The sequence below is a fragment of the Schistocerca americana genome, chromosome 7 (genome assembly GCF_021461395.2).
Source record: "Schistocerca americana isolate TAMUIC-IGC-003095 chromosome 7, iqSchAmer2.1, whole genome shotgun sequence".
NCBI lineage: Eukaryota > Metazoa > Arthropoda > Insecta > Orthoptera > Acrididae > Schistocerca > Schistocerca americana.
The window spans coordinates 391,696,892-391,714,355 of record NC_060125.1 but is presented as its reverse complement, the minus strand read 5'-3'; the positions used below and the strand labels follow the sequence as shown (position 1 = coordinate 391,714,355).

General features: G+C 40.2%; 1 protein-coding gene across 1 annotated transcript in view; it reads left to right on the top strand.

Annotated features, from left to right (window-relative positions):
- LOC124622610 (glutathione S-transferase D7-like) overlaps positions 1-17,037 on the top strand; it is a 58,654-nt gene extending 41,617 nt beyond the window's left edge. The window contains exons 3-6 of the mRNA XM_047148372.1: positions 7,654-7,712; positions 7,797-7,938; positions 11,698-11,865; positions 16,815-17,037. Of these exons, the coding sequence (XP_047004328.1) occupies positions 7,654-7,712; positions 7,797-7,938; positions 11,698-11,865; positions 16,815-16,970 (525 nt within the window). The 3' untranslated portion in view covers positions 16,971-17,037. The remainder of the gene's footprint in view (positions 1-7,653; positions 7,713-7,796; positions 7,939-11,697; positions 11,866-16,814) is intronic.
- The last annotated feature ends 427 nt before the right edge of the window (positions 17,038-17,464 follow it).

Genomic DNA, 17,464 nt, shown 5'->3' with positions numbered 1-17,464 from the left:
GTGTGTACCAAAGGTCTTACAGTATGCACACCACAATAACCAATTTGTTTCTTATATCCTCTCTACTTCTGCCATTAACTTTTTTACTCCCAAATAGAAAATCTCTTATATTAACCCACGGTTCAGGGTGACTTTCCTGAAACCTAATCCTTTTCCTAGACCTCTCCAGTCCTCTTCCATCATCCCTCTTCCTTCTCCTTCAACCCTGCTGGCTGAAGAAGGAGCCATGGGCTCTGAAAGCAAGCCTAATTGTAACTTTCTTTTATGTGTATGTTTTGCTGCTGCTAGATTTTTTAATTTATTCAATTAAACTATTTTGTCAAAAATTGATTATTTTCGCTGTTATTTGGCCCATGTGGCCATCATTCCTTCTTACGTAACCCTCTTATCAGTCTTTGACGTCGTCTGTCTTGTTCAAACTGTCATCTGTTTTCTACCTTCTGTGCTAATCCGTTCGTTTATCTGTATCACCATATTAACCAACACTTTGCACTTACATCTTTTCTAGTATGTAGATGGGTCCATTTTTATTAACATATAACAATTCTGAAACTTCCTGGCAGATTAAAACTGTGTGCCCGACCGAGACTCGAACTCGGGACCTTTCGCGGGCAAGTGCTCTACCAACTGAGCTACCGAAGCAGGACTCACGTCCGGTACTCACAGCTTTACTTCTGCCAGTACCTCGTCTCCTACCTTCCGAGTTCGAGTCTCAGTCGGGCACACAGTTTTAATCTGCCAGGAAGTTTCATATCGGCGCACACTCCGCTGCAGAGTGAAAATCTCATTCTGGATATAACAATTCTGTTGTTGTTTATAAATTCCCATAGCTATTTTCTTTCCCACCCTCCACTTATATTGTTTATGCATAATTCTTTCACATTTTATTCATTTGTTTTTTGCCAAACCGCTCTCATTGGCTTCTACTGCTGTCTCCTACGTCACTAATTGCCAAGCTAAGTAGTTTACATTTTCTCCTATGACTTCCTCTTTCTGTTTACTCAGTTTTTAAAATTTTGTCTGCTTTCATGACTTTCCCAATCCATTTTTTTTCCCTGCCATTTTTTCGCATCATAGATCACCCACTCATTACTTCTTATTAACCATTGTGTATTCTCATGATTTTCGTATGAATTTTTCTGATTTTTCCAAATTTTCCCTTGCTTTTCTACCAGTTTTCTATCTTTTAGCCACTCTCTACTTATGTTTTGCCACTCCCATGATTTATAACTCTCCAAACTGTCCTCTCTTGCCATGATGAATCCCATTTCATATTACATCCATTCTTTTTGAAAACATGCTTTTGCACTATCAAAACTAAGGTCCCACATTCTGTTTCTTGAAACCTGCTTGTCCCATAAGAGTTCCTCCAAAAGGACTAACACTGAAAGTCCCTGTTTCTGGACGTAATCCTACTTTACACTGGGCTCTTTTACAGTTTCAAATGCAGCAACATCTTGCTCTAACCCAGATAATCTGTACCTACATGTCTCATCAGCTAATTTCTACATCTACATCTACATCAATACTCCGCAAGCCACCTGACAGTGTGTGGCGGAGGGTACCTTGAGTACCTCTATCGGTTCTCCCTTCTATTCCAGTCTCGTATTGTTCATGGAAAGAAGGATTGTTGGTATGCCTCTGTGTGGCTCTAATCACTCTGATTTTATCCTCATGGTCTCTTCGCGAGATATACATAGGAGGGAGCAATATACTGCTTGACTCCTCGGTGAAGGTATGTTCTCAAAACTTCAACAAAAGCCCGTACCGAGCTACTGAGTGTCTCTCCTGCAGAGTCTTCCACTGGAGTTTATCTACCATCTCTGTAACACTTTCGCTATTACTAAATGATCCTGTAACAAAGCGCGCTGCTCTCCGTTGGATCTTCTCTATCACTTGTATCAACCCTATCTGGTACGGATCCCACACTGCTGAGCAGTATTCAAGCAGTGGGTGAACAAGCATACTGTAATCTACTTCCTTTGTTTTTGGATTGCATTTCCTTAGGATTCTTCCAATGAATCTCAGTCTGGCATCTGCTTTACCGACGATCAATTTTATATGATCATTCCATTTTAAATCACTCCTAATGCGTACTCCCAGATAATTTATGGAATTAACTGCTTCCAGTTGCTGACCTGCTATATTGTAGCTAAATGATAAGGGATCTTTCTTCCTATGTATTCGCAGCACATTACACTTGTCTACATTGAGATTCAATTGCCATTCCCTGCACCATGCGTCAATTCGCTGCAGATCCCCCTGCATTTCAGAACAAATTTTCCATTGTTACAACCTCTCGATATACCACAGCATCATCTGCAAAAAGCCTCAGTGAACTTCCGATGTCATCCACAAGGTCATTTATGCATATTGTGAATAGCAACAGTCCTACGACACTCCTCTGCGGCACACCTGAAATCACTCTTACTTCAGAAGACTTGTCTCCATTGAGAATGACATGCTGCATTCTGTTGTGTAGGAACTCTTCAATCCAATCACACAATTGGTCTGATAGTCCATATGCTCTTACTTTGTTCATTAAACGACTGTGGGGAACTGTATCAAACCCCTCGAGGAAGTCAAGAAACATGGCATCTACCTGGGAACCTGTGTCTATGGCTCTCTGAGTCTTGTGGACGAATAGCACGAGCTGGTTTTCACATGATGGTCTTTTTCGAAACCCATGTGATTCCTACAGAGTAGATTTCTAGTCTCCAGAAAAGTCATTATACTCGAACATAATACGTGTTCCAAAATTCTAGAACTGATAGACGTTAGAGATATAGGTCTGTAGTTCTGCACATCTGTTCGACGTCCCTTCTTGAAAACGGGGATGACCTGTCCCTTTCCAATCCTTTGGAACGTTACGCTGTTCTAGAGACCTACGGTACACCGCTGCAAGAAGGGGGGCAAGTTCCTTCGCGTACTCTGTGTAAAATCGAACTGCTATCCCATCAGGTATAGCGGCCTTTCCTCTTTTGAGTGATTTTAATTGTTTCTCTATACCTCTGTCATCTATTTCGATATCAACCATTTTGTCATCTGTGCGACAATCTAGAGAAGGAACTACAGTGCAGTCTTCCTCTGTGAAACAGCTTTGGAAAAAGACATTTTGTATTTTGGTCTTTAGTCTGCCATCCTCTGTTTCAGTACCATTTTGGTCCCATAGTGTCTGGACATTTTGTTTTGATCCACCTACTGCTTTGACATAAGACCAAAATTTCTTAGGATTTTCTGGAAGTCAGTACATAGAACCTTACTTTCGAATTCATTGAACGCTTCTCGCATAGCCCTCCTCACACAACATTTCACTTTGCGTAGTTTTTGTTTGTCTGCATGGCTTTGGCTATGTTTATGTTTGCTGTGAAGTTCCCTTTGCTTCTGCAGCAGTTTTCTAACTCGGTTGATGTACCACGGTGGCTCTTTTCCGTCTCTTATGATCTTGCTAGGCACATACTCATCTAACGCATATTGTACTGTGGTTTTGAACTTTGTCCACTGATCCTCAACACTATCTGTACTTGAGACAAAACTTTTGTGTTGAGCCATCAGGTGCTCTGAAATCTGCTTTTTGTAGCTTTTGCTAAACAGAAAAATCATCCTACCTTTTTTAATATTTCTATTTATGGCTGAAATCATCGATGCAGTAACTGCTTTATGATCGCTGATTCCCTATTTCCACTCCACCAGACTTCTCTCCTTATACAAAATCATATCTGCCCCTCATATTTCCTTGGATGGTATCATCCGTCAAGCCAACTTCAAACTGCAGCAACATGCCAAGATTCACCTCAAAAAACTATCTCACCTTCTCCTAAACTACCTGAACAGTAATGTTTCCCTTCGTGTCCCTCTGCAGCTTTCTAAACAGCCACACCATCATCCACCACTCCTCTCCTACAAACCGAGCGTGGCTAATCTCCTTAACATCCCATAGCCTTCACCACTGCCTCCCAGACCAAGAATAAGCCATAATCACAAGAACCAGTCACAACAGTACAGTGTCCTCAACCTCTCGTCTAAAGCACTCTCCCCTCCTGATTTATCTGTATTTTCTAAGGGTCTCACTTTCATCCCTAAACCTGCATTTGATCATGTTTTCCTTCACACATAATGTCAACTGGAAACATCACTTTGTAACCTAACCCCAAAACATTTCCAACACCAAATTTGAAATTCAGCCCTGCCCTGAACAGTTCCTACAATCCATAGTGCAAAGACTTCCCTCCTGTATCAAAGATACCAACAATTTCCTAGACTGTATGAAGTCTGTGCCTGTCTCACTACCACCACACACCTTGCTTGCCAGCATTGATGCCATCTCCCTCTATGCCAGCATCCCCCACATGCATGGTCTGTCTGCTGCTAAACATTTCCTTAGTCAATGCCCTCCTGATTCCAAACCTATGATATCCTTCCTGCTCATCTTAAGCAACTTTATACTTACCAACAACTACTTCACCTTTGAGGGGTAGACATACAGACAGATTATGGGTATGGCCATGGGAACCAGGACGTGTTCGTCCTACGCCAACCTTTCAATGGATCGCTTGGAGGGGGCTTTCCTGGGATCCATAAGTCATCAGCCCCTGGTTTGGTTTAGATACATTGATGGCATCTTTACCATGTGGACTCATGGTGAGGCTGACCTGTTAAAATTCCTGGAATCTATGAATACCTATCCCAGTTAAATTTCTCATGGGGCCATTCCGAATCCCATGCCACTTTCCTTGATGCTCATCTTGTCCTTGCCGAAGGGCATCTACATACCTCTGTCCATATTAAATCTACTAACAAACAACAGTATTTACATTTTGACAGTTGCCATCCTTTCCATGTCATACACTCCCTCCCATACAGCCTTGGCATTCGAGGCAAATGGATTTGTTTGGATGTGGACTCTTTACAGCAATACACCACCATTGTCACCTCAGCCTTCACTGGATGTAGTTACCCCACCAGCCTAATTCAAAAGCAGATTTCCTGACCATCACATTCAATCCCGGTGTTGCTAATCCCTCCAAAAAAACAACTTTGGAGCACACCACTGGTCGCTCAATATTATCCTGGGCCGCCGTGTATTAATCAGCAACTTCAACAAGACCATGACTTCCTAAAATCATACCCTGAAATGAGATTCATTCTGTCTGAGATTTTACCCACTGCACCTAGAATGGCTTTCCGTCACACTCCCAGTCTCCGCAGTATTCTTGTCAGATCTGTGCTCCTTCTGCACCCATCTACCTGCCCTATGGTGCCTACCCTGTGACCATCTCCACTGCAAAATTTGCCCTATGCATCCTCGTGCTGCCCCCTATACCAACCCTGTAACTGGCAAAATATATTCTATGGAAGGCAGAGCCGCCTGTGAAATTACACTTAATATACCAGTTGTTACGTAAACACTGTTTTATGTTTTATGCCAGCATGGCTACCACCAGATTATCAGTTAGGATGAATGAGCATAAGCAGAGGGTGTATACTGGCAACACGCAATATCCTGTTGCAGAGCATGGTCTACTACATGACAATCGTGACCTCGGAGCCTGTTTTACCACATATACCATCTAGATTCTTTCCCCAGATGCCAATTTCTCAGAACCCCGTAGGTGGGAACTAGTGCTACAACATGTCCTTGGTTCTTGTCACCCACCTGGCCTTAATTTACATTAATTTCTTCAGTCTCAGTATTTCTTCACAGTAACTATTCTCTTCTTCACTCCATTTTAGTTTTCTATATCTTTAATTGTCATACCCGTCTATTTTTCACTCCCCCTCCTGCCCTGTTACCTCCCACCTCTGTTAGGTACAACTCACTTAGCCTTTCACTCTTATTAACTCATGCATGATGTTTAAGTCATAATCTGTCTTGCATAATACCCTGTCTTCCACCTTTATGCTCTCAGGTTTTCAAATCTTGCCCAATAGAATATCCAAACAATCAGTCTTATCTTCTTATTCCGTCCAGTAAGTCTCACCTAAATCGCAGTTCTGGTTGACTTTCCTGATATCGACCTCTTTTCCTAGACCTGTTCAGTCCTTTTCCTTCACCCCTCTTCCTTCCCCTTCAGCCCTTCTGCCTGAAGGAGGAGCCAAAGACTCCAAAAACTTGCCTAATTGTAACTTTCTTTTATGTGTGTGTTCAGCCACTGCTTGGTGAATAGATTTTTAATCTATATAATTAAATTATTTTGTCAAAAATTGATTTTTTTTTGTTGTTATACTACCTATAGTTTGTCAGATTCTAATCTAAATCTCTCAACATCACCTGACTTAATTCGGATGCATTCCATTACCCTTTCTGATATCAATCTTGAATCTCTCTATCCATTCCGTGCAACTGCTCTTCCAAGTACTTTTCTATTTCTGCCAGAATAACAGTGTCCTCACCGAATCTCAGAGTTTTTATTTTTCCTCAAAGAACTTCAATTTCATCTTGGCTGCTATAATGTGGCCACGATGCTGTTAACAATAGCTTACCTGCATTCGAATTTTGTTATTCATTGTTAGACCTATCTTGCTCTACCCCAATTTGATTTTCAACCTAGTCATTCAACTTTTTAAATTCTCTGGCCATCCTACACATTTAAGGGATCGAAGATTTCATACTCCAACCCGCAGAATTCCAGTTCTATTTTTGTAGTTATGACGTTCCTATGAGTAGTCCCCACCCAGAGATTCAAACAGGTGATTATCTTAACTCCAGAATATATTACCCAAGATTATACAATTATCGTTAACACAGTAAAGCTGGATGCTCTTGAGGAAAAAAAAGAAGTCTGTGATTTCATCTTGCCTTCAGCCATTCGCAGTACCAGTACAGGAAGGCCATTTGACCCATGTTACAAGATTAGATCAGTCACCCAAATGGTTGCCCCTGCAGCTGCTGGAAATGGTGCTACTCCTCTTCGTGAAGCTCTAGTTATTCTGGCCTTTCCAAAGATACTCTTCCATTCTGGTTGCACCTACTATACAGTTATCTGTGTCTGTGTGGCATCCAAGCCACTCTCGGCAAGGTCCATAGGTTATGGAGGGCTGATGATGATGAGGTCCCATACTCCGAGGAGCGTAGGGGATGACGAGGGAAACCCGCACCGTCTACTAGGCAAAGTCCTAGCAGAGGTGGTTTGCCATTGCCTTCCTCCGACCGTAATGGAGATGAATGATGATGATTAAGACGACACAACACCCAGTCATCTTGAGGCAGGGAAAATCCCTGACCCTGCTGGGAATCGAACCCAGGACCCTGTGCATGGTAAGCGAGAATGCTACTGCAAGAACATGAGCTGCAGACATGGGGAACTATAGAGTGTAATGGCACCAACAGAAGATGTAAGAAATATACATTTGGCTAGTGTTGTTACGCTAGACTGCTTGAAATGAAGACTGCTGGGATGCTTGCAAGTACCGCACACAGCTGATGGCAGGGTTGTTCATTGGACTCTGTCCTACAAAATGTCCATTCACCAACGAAGAGCGCCGAATGTTGCACCTTAATTTTGTTTGTGTGTAATATGGAGTTTAGTACCACGGTTGTCATTTTATGTGTGATAAATATGAAAATATTCTGTTATAGGTTGGAATTTGATTGATTAGCGAAAGCCTTCACCCTGGCCTATTCGGGATACTGATTGTCACTGTTTGTTCCAGATAAATCCACAGCACACGATACCGACTATCGACGACAATGGTTTCGTCCTGTGGGACAGGTAAGGCTATGCTATTGATATTAATGGACTTCAATTCATCCTCAGCAACATCAGTTTGGTTGACAGCATTGTGTTTATTCGCAGCCATGCAATCGCCACGTACTTCATGTCGCAGTATGGGAAGGATGACTCCTTATATCCGAAGGAGCCAAAGAAGAGGGCGGTAGTCGATCAGAGAATTTACTTTGAGGCAGGGACCCTTTTCCCTCGCATGAGGGCAATTGTCGTAAGTATCCTGCTTCCATTGATGTTTGAAAGTTTCTTGGTGTGTACATTGTTCCCTGAAATGTACAGCCGAGTACCTGATGTCGGTATTTCCTGTCACAATATTTTGGCAGCAAAGTCTCCACGCCAAAATATCGTGACGAGACCTAATGACACCCAGCAGCCCACCTGAAATGTCATGGGCCATTCTGATTCTTGTTTACTGTGGCCTCTTTTTCTAATACCTGAAAAGTTGACATATTTATATGTATTGTTTAGTTTGTAGTTAAACAATTTTTACAGACGTATTAAGAAGACACTGACACAACTAACAAGGTGACATTCTCTAATTTAATAGAATGAGTGACAGTTCATATTTGCTAATAATGGTTTGTATTGGAAGTCAGTGTTATTGAAATAAGCCACTGAAAATAGTGTCTGAAGATGGTCGCATATTATTTGGACGGATTTTATGATGTATGAGGTGCAGGCCATAGGATTTCTCACTTGATTACCATGCTGATAATACTGTCAGTCATCTGAACTGTTAGAAACACAATTCCATTCCATCTCTTGCACTCTCCTATTACTGTTATTATTTCTGACGCCTGTGTGAGTAACAAAAATTGCAGCCTCCACTTATTGCTGGTGCATTAATGCACATCACTCAATGACATCCATATGATGTATATTCAAAAAATATTGGAGATTTTTGATTTTTGGAAAGAATTTTGTCTCTTTGTGTGATTGAATGCTATCCACTTTGAAACTGAACCCATTAGGTATTACACATTTGTACCAAGACTTTTTCAAAACCCGAAACACTTATGGAACTCTTTCTCTCAGCGATATGTTTTTAATCACATCTACGTTCGCAAAATGAAGGCACTTATCATCAAATCAACTGTCACACTTCATTATTATTGCTCAAATATCTTGAAATGACCAATGGGAACAACATACTACTAGGAAAAAATAACTTCAAGTTTTCCTTCAACTGTTTATACATGTGTAATGTGCCTTGTATACCATAACCATCCTCAAATATTCAGTTTATTTTTACATTTAATTCAGTAAATAATCTGGCCTGGTGCTACACAAAATCATTACATCATTTAGCTACAGGGTTGGACTAAAATGTGGAAACATGCAAGAAATGTATGCCTGAATATACATGCAGATGCTAGCCAAGACGGCAGGTTGCTTTGTTGTATTTGACCTGGAACGGCACTTGTGCAGTGTCTTTTCACTGAAAGTGTCAGTCGTGGTCAGAACAGAGTTCTGTATAGTTGTGAGCTCATTATGTTGGAAGTACGTGAACTCAAAGGTGGCCAAATTTTTGGTCCTTGTATGGTGGGTATCCCAAGAGTCTGGTTTTTCAAGAGGCGCCATTCTAGGATTTATACAACATGCAGAAAAAGCGGCAGAACTTCATCTGCTAAGTCATAACCAAATAAAAGTGTGTATTGAGTAATCATGATGGACGGTCATTGAAGAGAATTGTGACGAAGAATAAGAGGATAACAGATACAAAAGTCACTGCAGAACTGAATATTGCACTCATGAACCCTGTCAGCATTAAGACAACATGAAGAGGTCACACTATTGTCACCATGCATGAGGCTAATGTTAGACACTTCTTTCCCTAGCGTTTCAGACTACTGTGTGGCGGGCTATTACTCTTACAACAACAGTTTCCAAGATGATTAATACAATGTTAATCACCCACTTGTAATAATTCTGTCACTTAGACACTTTTCTTAACACCTTCCTAGCTTTATTACTTTGTAAAGAAAATAAAACAGTCATATGAATGGCCAACATAGTCAGAGGTTGCAAGGAGGCTGGGTCATCGTTACAGTCATCAATACTGTCACCGATAATACTGCAAACAACCGAGTGTGAGCTGGTACATTATCAAGCTGAAAAAGCCACAAATCCGGCCTTTTTTCCCCCAAATTCATTCATGCAAATGCCATTGAAAATACTGATAGAGTTTGTGGCAAGGACACACGGTGCTCTATGCCATTGAAATCGAAGAGCACAGTGCCAATAAACTTCACATTTGACAGCACTTCTGGGGCTTTTTTTGGTCTTGTGGATGGGGACGATTGAGCCTTAGTGTCAATGTCTTATCCGTAAACCCATGTTTCATGAGTTCTGCATCTTTTTTGACTTTGTCTAATCATTCCTGATTGACTTCCATTTACTGCTCTGTATTTTTGAAACTGAAAAATTTTGGAAAATTTTGCTATTACACACTTCACACCAAAATCAGAAAAAATTCATAGCATGAGCCAAATATTACATTGGATTCATGTTGAGGGATTTGGGTAACCAATTCATTTGCTGTAATTGTTCAGAATGTTCTTCAAACCAATCATGAATAATTATGGCCTTGTGACATGGCACATTGTCATCCCTAAAAATTCCGTAACTGAACGGCAACAAATGGTCTCCAAGTAGCTGAACATAATCTTTTCCAGTCAGTGATCAGTTCAGTTGGACCAGCGGACCGAATCAGTTCCATGTAAACACAACCTTCACCATTATGGAGTCACCACCAGCATGCACAGTGTCTTGTTGACTTGGATCCATGGCTTCGTGGGGTCTGTGCCACATTCTAATCCTACCATCAGCAACTGAAGTCGGGACTCATGTGACCAGTGCATGGTTTTCCACTCGTCTAAGGCCAACCGGGGTACTGTCACGAGCTCCCGAGAGGCGCTGCAGGCCGTGCTGTTGGCAAAGGCACTAGCATCTGTCGTCTGCTCTCATAGCCCATTAACGCCAAACTTCACTGCATGTTTGTTATACATCCCACACTGGCTTCTGCTGTTGTTTCATGCAGTGATGATTGTCTGTTAGCACTGACAACTCTATGCAAACACCAGTGCTCTCTGTTGTTAAGTGAAGGCTGTTGGCCACTGTGTTGTCTGTGGTGAGAGGTAATGCCAGAAATTTGATATTATCGGCGCACTCTTGACACTGTGGCTCTAGAAATATTAAAGTCTCTAAATATTACCGAAATGGAATGTCCCATGCATGTAGCTCCAAGCTTTCAAAGTGTGTTAATTCCCATCACATGACCATTATCATGTCAGAAACCTTTTCAAGTGAATTACCTTAATACAAAATGACAGCTCCGTCAATGTACCGCCCTTTGATTCGTAGTGTACGCGATACACCTATTCAAATGAAGCAAATCGGTGGCCACGAATGATGAATGTCTTTCCTCAGGAAAATCGGGTGGGGAGAGATTGGGACTATATACAATATGTGTAAGAGCCTCCCAGTGAAACTTGTGTAGTGTAGTCGAAACAGCCTTGGCATCATGTGGGCTCACATGGGAATCCCTTATACATCCTCCATAGAGTCTCGAATTCTCCCCACACGATTTCGATATTTGTGGACCCCTGGAGAAAGTCATTCATGGCCATCGATTTGCTTCCTGTGAAGAAGTGTACATCTGGGTGCAGTCACAATGGATCTATAGCCAATCACACACTTTCCATGAAGGTACTGACCACCTCGTGGGATAAATGTTTTAACATTTATGGCGATTACTTTTGGCGATTACTTTAGAAGTAATAAACAATTGACTTACTTTTTTCCATCTATCTCATTTTCATTTTACTGTCCTTTATATTTTGGGTTCTTCGAATTTCTTATCAAAAGAACTATGATTTTGTTCACAATTTTGCCGAGTTTTTTGTCGGAGTGTTTAGTAAAAAATGGATGATATGGCCATGAGTCGATGACTGTGCTTTCTCTTTTACAGTTTCCTGTGATCTTTCTGGGCAACAAGAGTGTGGAAGCATCAGTCAAAGCAGCAGCGTATGAGGCCATTGGGTTCCTGGAGAAGTTCCTGGAAGCAACACGCTGGGTGGCCGGTGACCACCTCACCATAGCAGACGTGGTGTGTGCTGTCACAGCCACCAGCATGCAGGTTGGTGCCTCTCATTGCCTTGCACTATTCTATTTATCAGTGTATTGTGTGCGTGTTAAATCTTTCCTCTAGAATCTATAGACTGGTTACAAATACAGTTTCACTGTAGCATTTTGTAAACATGTCATCCACATCCAGATTACTGGACATCAAAATTACATCACGAAGAGCGCAGCAAATAACAAAGTTTTACTTGTGTATAGGGGGTGGAAATTGTTTTAACTGACAAATTCTGGGAAGTTCCATGGGAAATTAAAACAAATATTTTTCTCTAATGTGATAATTTCAAATTCAAATGGCTCCAAGCACTATGGGACTTATCATCTGAGGTCATCAGTCCACTAGGCTTAGAACTACTTAAACCTAACTAAGCTAAGGCCATCACACAAATCCATGCCCGAGGCAGGATTCAAACCTGCAACCATAGCAACAGCGTGGTTCTGGACTGAAGTGCCTAGAACCGCTTGGCCACAGTGGCTGGCTGTGATGATTTCCTGTGAGCATTATTTAATCCGGCAGAAGATGTACTCACTGTTTAGTTGTAATGACTGATTTGTTCTTCTAACAGTTCCTATTGCACCGGAAGAGGGCATACTTTGCTCTTCAGTTGTAGTAGCTGTTTCACATTTGCGTTTAGTTGGATGTATTGACCCAGCACAGTACTTGTTTACTAATGGAGCGATACACCTGTAGAGAACACACTAATGTAGTTGGTGATTACTGCATCGTGAAGGTGTTTTCTAGAGCAAGCAATATATTTGACCTCTAGGGCGCTAGTTGTGTTGGGCCATTGAGATTTTACTTCCTCAACTCATTGATTCCGTATTCAGACAACAATCGTGTTATCAGGACCAGTGTAAATGACAATTTCGTGAAATAATGAACCTTAATATCGATAGGCCGTGCTCTAGCTCTTGTTAAATTCTGACACTTGCCGGTAGGCTGTTTTCCTTCTTGTACAAGGCAGAAGAGATAGATATCATTCCATCAGAGTTTCTAAAATAATTGGGGGAAGTGGCAACAAAACAAATATTCACATTGGTGTGTAGAATGTATGAGACTGGCGATATACCATCAGACTTGTGGAGAAACATCATTCACACAGTTCCAAAGACTGCAAGAGCCGACAAGAGTGAGAATTATCGTACAATCAGGTTAACAGCTCATGCGTCCAAGTTGCTGACAATAATAATATACAGAAAAATGGAAATGAAAATTGCGGATGAGTTAGATGACAACCTGTTTGGCTTTAGTAAAGGTAACAGCACCAAAAAGGCAATTCTGACATTGTGGTTGATAATGGAAGCACGCGTAAAGAAAAATCAAGACACATTCATTGGATTTGTAGACCTGGACAAAAATATTCGACAATGTAAAATGGGACAAGGTGTTCAAAATTCTGAGGAAAGTAGGGGTAAGCTGTAGGGAAAGATGGATAATATATAACATCTACAAGAACCAAGAGGGAACAATAAGACTGGAAGACCAAGAGCGAAATCCTCGGATTAAAAAGGGTGTAAGACAGGGGTGTAGTCTTTCGTCCCTACTGTTCAATCAATACATAGAAGAAGCAATGAGGAAAATAAAAAAAAATAAAAATAAAAAAAAGGTTTAAGAGTGGAATTAAAATTAAAGGTGAAACGCTATCAATGATCAGATTCTCTGATGACATTGGTGTCATCAGTGTATGTCAAGAATAACAGGATCTGCTGAATATTATGAACACTCTAAAGGGCACAGAATATGGGTCAAGAATAAATCAAATAAAGATTAAAGTAATGAGAATTAACAGAAACATCAGAACTGGTGACCACAAAATAGATGAAGTTAAGAAATTCTGCTACCAACACAGCAACATAATCCATGATGGAGCGAGGAGGACATAAAAAGTAGACTAGCACTGACAAAGAGAAGTGTACTAGTATCAAACGTAGACCTTAATTTGGGGAAGAAATTTCTGAGGAGGAATGGTTGGAGCACAGCATTGTATGGTAGTGAAACATGAACTGTGGGAAAACTGGAAAGGATGAGAAGCGAAGCATTTGAGATGTGGTGCCACAGAAGAATGTTGAAGATCAGGTGCACTGTTAAGGTAAGGAATGAGGTGGTTCTCTGGAGAAGCGGCAAGGAAAGGAATGTATAGAAAATGCTGAAAAAAGAAGGGACAGGATGGTAGGACATCTGTTAAGATGTTACGGAGAAACTTCCATGGTACTAAAGGGAGCTGTAGAGGCTAAAAACTGTACAGAAAGACATAGATTGGAATACATCCAGCGCATAATAGAAGACATAGCTTGCAAGCACTACTTTGATATGAAGTGGTTAACGTAGGAGAGGAATTCGTTGCTTTTTGATGGGTTTCATCAAAACACCCAGAAGACTGATGACATAATGAAAAGAAGCACCACATGATCCCCTCACTTACTACCAAGATTCTGTTGTGATTAATGAATGAGAACTCCATTTTCTTATATACAGAATGTAGACTGTGTTAATCTGTTTACTGTGTACAGGGACTGTGAAATGCTTTTTTGCATAGGCATACATGTAGTACACTTCATGCCAGTTTGACATTTGTTGAATGCCACATTCTTGAAGAATGTCTACATGTACTACACATTATGATGAAGTTACTACATAAAAATTAAACATTATTAAGCTGAAAATTTTTTCTGTACATTAGTCTCACCTTGTTTTATGGGTATTTATCTATCTAAACGTTTCATCTGTTGTGTTTTCCTTATATGTTAAAAGACTCTAACATTTCATTAATTTTTTTGGATAGAAATGTGTAATAAATGAGTGCATTAGCTATGCCATCAGACTTACAAATGCCAAAATAGTGGACTCACTGCTCAGGAATACTTGCTTTCACAATAAAAAAAACCATTTGTCAAATGCAATTCCTGTTTATTCAGAGTAATTATGCCTAGCACCCACAGTATACCACAGCATAATCCACGCCACATTTAGAAGTCAATAGATAGCTTAACTTCTGTTATCAACACACACACACACACACACACACACACACACACACACACACAAAATCTGATTTTCAATAAATTCATAGCTACATACAGCTGCAATGAAAATCATTGCTACCTCTAATTCCTTAATTGTGAGCTTGAGCTGGGAGACACATAATTTCAAATTTTTTAAAAATTCTTGAGAAATAATAGCATTAAATAAAATCACCTTCTATTGTGAGTGATAGCTGTTATTGTACTGCACCCTATTTACTTGATTTTTGTTCAGTAGTTCATCACGTTTTCCCATTACAGAAGATCATCTAATGCAGTCATAGACGCTTTGTGTAAGATGTATGGAACGCTAAAGTACCATATTTATAGCAATATATTTCTATGCTTTTGCTGTTATATCTTGAAAATTCATTCACGTTGTGTTTTTCTAGGTTATCACTTTCCAATTGTCTTTAAATTATGTTTCCTTTTCTTCTGCTGTCACAAAGACCTTTTCATATACATAATCTTGTGAACTACACTGGCTCTGCTGTTGACAAGTGGTGTAGTAAATCATTTATGAATATAAAAAAAAACAAAAGGTGTTATATAAAGCCTCAAGTAACTCCGTAAGTAACTTTCCTATACCTGAAAAGTAACTTTTATTTCTAAGATGTGTGTCTACCATCCATTGCCTTCCAAAAAGATATAGCTGAAACCACATCATATTCCATATACAATATTTCCAGCAGTTCAATCAAAATATTTCTTGCTCACTTCTTTGTAGGAGTAAAAACACCACTTATGTTTAGGTTGACTGTTGTTGTCATGGTGGCGGCGGCGGCGGCGGCAGTGGTGGTGGTGGTGGTGGTGGTGGTGGTGGTATTGATGGTGTTCCATCTAAAGATTGGTTTGATGGAGCATTCCATGCTACTCTATCCTGTGCAAGCCCCACTGATCTAAGAATAATTATTGCAATCTCACCCATTTGAACCTGGTTAGTCTACCAGCCTCTGACTCTCCCTCTGTATTTTTTATTCCCCTGCATACTTCCCTCCAGTACTAAACTGATAATTCCTTGATGTTTCAGAATGTCTCCTATCAAGATGTGAATTGTCAGTCTACACTACAGTGTAGACTGAAAATTCACCAGTAATGTTATACAGTGAAACTTTTTGTAACATATTGGATTCGTCATGATCCTTTCCCATATCTTAAGGACTAACATACCTAATTAACTCAGGCAAGCACAATAAAGGACAAGAGGAAATTTGTTGATAAAGATGTCAGAAAGTTGCAGAAAAATGTTACGTATAATCACACAATCAAGTGCATGCCTAGAATGGAAGCAAAGAATGATGATGAACAGTTCATGTTGATTTTGTGGTGGATGATGAATTAGTTTTCAGATTTCATGGCAAATGACTGCGGGTGCAGTTGCAGCTAGTCTCTATGCATTGTGTTATGGCTTTCTTCAAACTAATACTGAAATGTTACATCCATTTTGTTGGGTGGGGCAAAGTGAGAGTTTGGTTTGAGAAGATTTTTTTCAGGATTTCATTCTTGGTGTCCAAAACATAATTGAAATAGTTCTCCAACAGGACAATAAAAAATATAAAAATGCTAAGCATTGTTATAGTATAGCATTGGAACTAAGGACAATGATTTTGGTCAAATACCAGTAAGTGACCTTTGGAGTGATGTATTACCATAGTTTCCTTCATAATGGGAAAGGCAGACGGTGAGTGCAGTTTATTAGGACTCCACAGGTTTTGCACTTTTATAGAAGAATAAACCCACAAAAGACTTGTATTGCCAATCACTGAGTATAGGTAACAACTTCTGGATCATCTATGAATGCAGAAACTTAAAAATATCTGAGAATCCCATAATTCATCTTTGGTGTGCTTTTTAATGACTGTAACTTCTATCTAACAGTGCCCATTAACATCATTTGGAAATCAATCAGTAATTATTTGTTTCCAGGCGATTGGGTTGGATTTCAGTGGCTACCCGAAGACACAAGACTGGATAGAGCGTTGTAAGAAGATCCCAGGATTCCAGGAGGCCAATGAAGAAGGTGTAAAGGCTTTTGGAGAGAAAGTCAGAAGCTCTCTACCACCAAACCATCTGGCTCCGTAGGAGAACACTGAAAAGACTGTATAATAGATCAAGAATAATAAATCATTCTTTATTCAGTAGTGATACAGATCATTGTTTTCTGTCTTTCATTTATGAACTGTCTTCATTTACCTTGGTCATTGACCAAGAGTTGTTATTAATTTTGTTCCTTTATATAAAACTGGTGTCTTAATTGCCATATACATACACAGAAACATTGTTTCTAACACTTCCTTCATGTGTCAGTTAGGACATACAGTTTGAGAATCAGCCTGGGGCTAGGTTAATATTGGGCTTTCTTCTCTTAAAACAGCATTCTGAGCTTTATCATCATTTTGATGTCACTACTTTTAAGTTACTGACATACTAAAAATACACTACACCTGGAAAGATGATGTCTGATTACGGCATATGCCACCTGGGGATAGTATAAGTACTGATAATGGTTTTGATGTCATCTGCCAATGGATAACGTAGTAGCATAGCTACCAGGGCACCACCTTTTTGTACACTTT